At 39.5% G+C, this 6,218-nt stretch overlaps 1 protein-coding gene across 2 annotated transcripts; it reads left to right on the forward strand.

Moving 5' to 3' along the window:
* The first annotated feature begins 4,340 nt into the window (after positions 1-4,340).
* arl2 (ADP-ribosylation factor-like 2) lies at positions 4,341-6,007 on the forward strand. 2 transcript variants are annotated; one of them, XM_038982768.1, is made up of 6 exons: positions 4,341-4,396; positions 4,492-4,576; positions 5,019-5,129; positions 5,264-5,426; positions 5,578-5,658; positions 5,813-6,007. In XM_038982768.1, the coding sequence occupies exons 2-6, from the start codon at positions 4,512-4,514 to the stop codon at positions 5,945-5,947; spliced, it is 555 nt and encodes a 184-aa protein (XP_038838696.1). In that variant the 5' UTR covers positions 4,341-4,396; positions 4,492-4,511; the 3' UTR covers positions 5,948-6,007. The 2 variants fall into 2 exon arrangements, with proteins under 2 accessions (XP_038838696.1, XP_038838695.1); XM_038982767.1 differs by having other exon boundaries at positions 4,346-4,576.
* Positions 6,008-6,218: the final 211 nt, after the last annotated feature.

The following is a 6,218-nucleotide window of genomic DNA, read 5'->3' on the forward strand; positions in this document are numbered from 1 at the left end:
GCGCGGCGGACATGACCATATTTGACCGTGCTTTTCTATTCGACACCACGTGCTGGGAATTTTGTGATTTGTAGGAAGTGTAGAGGATGTCAAGCAGAAACGTGGCGATTTATTTATTATTATTTTTGTTTTATTATTATAATGTATTTTTTATTGCAATAATCATAACAATATTACACATCAACACAGGGACATTCCTGTGAATACAATGAAAACAATATAGTAATAGAACACCAGTTGAAACGCCCCCAATTTTTTTCGGAAATAAATAATAAAAATAAAAATAATTCAGAACATCATTTATATGTGACATGGCAATGAGACATTAACAGACATTCAGAGACATGACTACTAATAATTTTTCCAACTTTTTAAGTTTCACAAATTTGAGGGATTTATAAAATTGTAACAGTTCAATGAAAAAAAAAAAAACAAGGTAAACATAGGTAATTCTGGAGATTTTATACACAAGCATTCATGAATTTCAACCCATAGTTTACGAGAATGGCGACATGAAACAAATTAATGCTCTATAGATTCTGAACCAGAGGAACAAAAAAACACAAGGATTTTTGACAAAATTGAATCTTATGTGCAAGAAATCATTAACAGGGTAGATGGAAGAAAATATTTTAAAATTTGTTTCTTTAACTTTTGGGATAAATGGAAAATTAAGGTAAAAGGTAGTTGCTTTTGACCACAGCATGGGTTGGTCACATCAATAGCAATATATTGAATTATAATCACCCAAAATTACTTCATTAACTGCCAATCGTATCCACTTAGTTTATTTATTTTTTTATCCAAAAGATTCAAATCATTCATTTGTAAACTTAGAAAAGAGGGAACAATCTCATAACATAACAAAGTGTTCTTCGAGTCATTCATTTGTAAACTTGGAAAAGAGGGAACAACCTCATTATATAACAAAGTGTTCATAATAAGTCCCAAGTATAGAAAGTGGAATTGCTTTGCAAACCTTCATATATTCTCTCTGAGTAATATTAACCAGAAATTTACCAATGAACTCATCAAACGGCAGAAACTCCCCAGTGTTGTCTAACAAATCACATAGAAAAGTAATATTCTTGTCAAACCAAAAGCCTTTGAAAAATGAATATCCTATTAATTTTAATAACTCTATTGTTCCAAATCAATGTTTCATGGGGGAAAAAAATTGTGCTTGAATATAATTTTCCAGATAAATAAAATTTGCTGGTGAAACTTAGACAATTGAACAGGTAATTTTGGAGGGTCAAAATCCCATTTCATTAGGAATTCAAGTCCACCAAGGTTAATAAACAGACTGTTAGGGATATGATACCACATAGAGGCAGGATTAGACAGACATAATTTCAATCAACGTGGGGAATTTCGCTGGGACGGATCGTGGATAGGCTGGAGACATAGGCTTACTTACATTTGAAGTCGGAAGTTTACATACACTTAGGTTGGAGTCATTAAAACTCGTTTTTCAACCACTCCACAAATGTCTTGTTAACAAACTATAGTTTTGGCAAGTCGGTTAGGACATCTACTTTGTGCTTGACACAAGTAAATTTTTCCAACAATTGTTTACAGACAGATTATTTCACTTATAATTCACTGTATCACAATTCCAGTGGGTCAGAAGTTTACATACACCAAGTTGACTGTGCCTTTAAACAGCTTGGAAAATTCTAGAAAATTATGTCATGGCTTTAGAAGCTTCTGATAGGCTAATTGACATCATTTGAGTATATTGGAGATGTACCTGTGGATGTATTTCAAGGCCTACCTTCAAACACAGTGCCTCTTTGCTTGACATCATGGGAAAATCTAAAGAAATCAGCCAAGACCTCAGAAAAAAAATTGTAGACCTCCACAAGTCTGGTTCATCCTTGGGAGCAATTTCCAAACGCCTGAAGGTACCACGTTCATCTGTACAAACAATAGTACGCAAGTATAAACACCATGGGACCACGCAACCGTCTTACCGCTCAGGATGGAGACGGGTTCTGTCTCCTAGAGATGAACGTACTTTGGTGCGAAAAGTGCAAATCAATCCCAGAACAACAGCAAAGGACCTTGTGAAGATGCTGGAGGAAACAGGAACAAAAGTATCTATATCCACAGTAAAACGAGTCCTATATCGACATAACCTGAAAGGCCGCTCAGCAAGGAAGAATCCACTGCTCCAAAACCGGCATAAAAAAGACAGACTACAGTTTGCAACTGCACATGAGGACAAAGATCGTACTTTTTTGGAGAAATGTCCTCTGGTCTCATGAAACAAAAATAAAACTGTTTGGCCATAATGACCATCGTTATATTTGGAGGAAAAAGGGGGAGGCTTGCAAGCCGAAGAACAACATCCCAACCGTGAAGCACGGGGGTTGGCAGCATCATGTTGTGGGGGTGCTTTGCTGCAGGAGGAACTGGTGCACTTCACAAAATAGATGGCATCATGAGGCAGGAAAATTATGTGGATATATTGAAGCAACATCTCAAGACGTTAATCAGGAAGTTAAAGCTTGGTCGCAAATGGGTCTTCCAAATAGACAATGACCCCAAGCATACTTCCGAAGTTGTGGCAATATGGCTTAAGGACAACAAAGTCAAAGTATTGGACGGGCCATCACAAAGCCCTGACCTCAATCCTATAGAACATTTGTGGGCAGAACTGAAAAAGTGTGTGCGAGAAAGGAGGCCTACAAACCTGACTCAGTTACACCAGCTCTGTCAGGTGGAATGAGCCAAAATTAACCCAACTTATTGTGGGAAGCTTGTGGAAGGCTACCTGAACCGTTTGACCCAAGTTAAACAATTTAAAGGCATTGCTACCAAATACTAATTGAGTGTATGTAAACTTCTGACCCACTGGGAATGTGATGAAAGAAATAAAAGCTGAAATAAATCATTCTCTCTACTATTATTCTGACATTTCCCATTCTTAAAATAAAGTGGTGATCCTAACTGACCCTAGACAGGGAATTTTTACTAGGATTAAATGTCAGGATTTGTGAAAAACTGAGTTTAAATGTATTTGGCTAAGGTGTATGTAAACTTCTGATTGCAACTATATATTTTGAGTAAATCAGGTAGATTGTTTGCTACATACGATTGTTGTTACACATTACTACAAAGATCAACATCATCTTCATAGTCTAATCACGAATCGAATAAGAAACGTCAAATAACTGACCAAATGATTTGATCATAACTGGATATACGAAAGTATGTGGACACCCCTTCAAATTAGTGGATTTGGCTATTTCAACCACACCCTTTGCTGACAGGTGTATAAAATCGAGCACACCACCATGCAATCTCCATAGACAAACATTGGCAGTAGAATGGCTTTACTGAAGAGTTCAGTGACTTTCAACGTGGCACAATCATTTAAATATATATATATTTTTAAATTGAACCTTTATTTAACTAGGCAAGTTACTTAAGAACAAATTCTTATTTACAATGACGGCCTACACCGTCCAAACCCGGACGACACTGTGCCAATTGTGCGCCGCCCTATGGGACTCCCAATCACGGCCGGTTGTGATTCCGCCTGGATAGGATGCCACCTTTCCAGCAAGTCAGTTAATCAAATTTCTTCCCCGTTAGAGCTGCCCCGGTCAACTGTATGTGCTGTTATTGTGAAGTGGAAACGTCTAGGAGCAACAAAGTGGTAGGCCACACAACTCCATATTAATGCCCATGATTTTGGCATGAGATGTTCGACAGCAGGTGTCCACATTCTTTTGGTCATGTAGTGTATGTCTATTAAGAGAAGAATAAACTACTCTAAGCCCGATGACACTACAGCCTGGTGCTATAGTCTCCATAAAATGTAAAGTGTGGATTTAACCAATAATCTATAATGAAGTAAGAATTGTTCCTTTTGAACAATCTAATGCCTACAATATCTCCTAACATTGTCGTCCCTGATATGAACCGCGTGTTGCGCTATTTGGTCACAAAATATAAGGTCGTCACTAGTTACCACAGCCACAAAGTCATATAGCCCTCCTATTTCTACAATTCCTTTTCTTAAAATGAGATTTAAACCTAACCCCTCTGCTAACCTTATACCCAACCCTAACCAAGACCCCAAAAGCACATTCATTTTTGTTTTCATGATTTTGACCTTTTCGCTGTGGTAACTAGTGGAAACCAAAATATACGTTTCCAAACGTTTGTTGCTCCCTCTGAATTAACACAGCCGCACCTTTGCCTTGGTGGCGGTTTACGAATCAAATAGCCTAAAGCATTTTGAGTGACGCTGAAGTAAACCAATCATATGTTGATCTGAAGCTTGTCCCAAACATTCACCAATCCATGATTAGAGCGGGCGGGACTACTTTAGTATCAACTTCCTGCTTGTCTTGGAGCTGCGTGCTTGTTTTAGATAGCAACGGTAATGAGAGACAATTTATGTGTTGATATTATAACCAAAAGTTAAAACATTATACCACTATTTATCTTGTGTTACTTCCGTTTTATATTAAATAGTTTATCAAACGTTCGTCACGATGGGTTTGCTGACGATACTGAAGAAAATGAAGCACAAGGAGCGAGAGATGCGACTACTTATGTTGTATCCTTTTTTGCTGCAATGAAATAAGATTTGTGATAAGTTAGTTAGCTATGATGTTTACCTATCTATAGCTACATGACTATGTGTACTAGATAAACCACTTTCATCCGCGTATCTACCTATGTGATCGGACTAGTTTGTCGCCTGCCTTTGGGCCTGATACATTTGTGTTTTCTAAAGTGGCCAGTTAGCTGTGGTCATCTAGCTTCGCTTGTCAGCAAGTAAGCCTAGCTAGCTACCAGTCACATCCATAGCTAGGCTACATATGTTACCATGTTTATAAGCTACGTTTGTTAACCCACTGGCTGACATGGTTAAAACGATTACTCAGCTATATGGCTATCACTGCCTTATAACAAGTGCTGCAAATGATGTGTGTCACCCTCTAATCTGTACGGAGGTTCCCCCCTGGCCATTGCCAGTCCTTAACCATGTACTACAGGGGTTTAGACAATGCTGGTAAGACCACTATTCTGAAGAAGTTCAATGGCGAGGATGTGAGTACCATCTCTCCTACACTGGGGTTCAATATCAAAACCTTGGAACATAAAGGGTAAGTCAGAACACACCAGCATCATCAGCAGAGTCATTTTACACCGCTTCTCTAAGGCAGATGGAGAATACACACCTTTCATTAACTCCTCTCTTTTCATCCTCCCCTCTTCTCCCCGTCGTCATCCTCCTCAGGTTCAAGTTAAACATCTGGGACGTGGGCGGTCAGAAATCCCTTCGTTCTTACTGGAGGAACTACTTTGAGAGCACCGATGGGTTGGTGTGGGTGGTGGACAGCGCAGACAGACTGAGACTGGAGGACTGCAGACAGGAACTCAGCTCTCTGCTGCTGGAGGAGGTACACACACATACAGACAGAGGAGTAAACACCAAAAACTCACACACAGGCATGGAGGAGTGTATACCACACACAAACATTTATGAATTACTAACTGTTGATGTTTCTCTCCCTTTATCTACACTCTCTTTTTCTATCTCTTCCTCTCTAGAGGTTATCAGGAGCTACTCTCCTGGTGTTCGCCAACAAACAGGATCTTCCTGGATCCCTGAGTAAAGAGACCATTCGAGAGGTGGGAACACAGTACCCCCCCCATACACACACTCCCTCACAATTTCTGTGTTTTTATCATTCGTGGGTTGGAAATACATTGTTTGATAACTTTGATTTCATGTCTAATACTTGTATTCATCTATTACTGTGTGTGTGTGTGTGTGTGTGTGTAGGCCCTGGGTCTGGATGACATTAAGACCCACCACTGGTGTATCATCGGCTGCAGTGCTGTGACAGGAGAGAACCTACTGACCGGAGTAGACTGGCTACTGGATGACATCGCTGCACGCGTCTTCACTGCAGATTAACATCCTGGGTGTTGCATTAATAAAACGCATCTGAAGAAGCTTCAGTGTTTCTCAAACTCCGCTCTGTGGGATGTTGTTTGCTGACTTAATCAGTTCTATAATGCTAGTTTTTAGGGGAAGTTTCCCGGACACAGATGCTTTTCAGTCCAGGACTAGGGTTAATTGGTTTCCAGGAAACCGCCCCTAAATGTGCAATTGCACAAAACCTATCTTTCCTGTCCCTGATTAGAAAAAGCACACAACCCAGCATCGTCCGGGTTAGGGTTTGGCG

The sequence above is a fragment of the Salvelinus namaycush genome, unplaced genomic scaffold (assembly GCF_016432855.1).
Source record: "Salvelinus namaycush isolate Seneca unplaced genomic scaffold, SaNama_1.0 Scaffold1288, whole genome shotgun sequence".
NCBI lineage: Eukaryota > Metazoa > Chordata > Actinopteri > Salmoniformes > Salmonidae > Salvelinus > Salvelinus namaycush.

Coding starts and splice junctions, on each gene's coding strand:
- arl2 (XM_038982768.1), top strand. CDS start 4,512: ATGGGTTTGCTGACGATACTGAAGAAAATGAAGCACAAGGAGCGAGAG. Junction 5,130..5,263: donor AAAACCTTGGAACATAAAGG/GTAAGTCAGAAC, acceptor CATCCTCCTCAG/GTTCAAGTTAAACATCTGGG. Junction 5,427..5,577: donor GCTCTCTGCTGCTGGAGGAG/GTACACACACAT, acceptor CTTCCTCTCTAG/AGGTTATCAGGAGCTACTCT.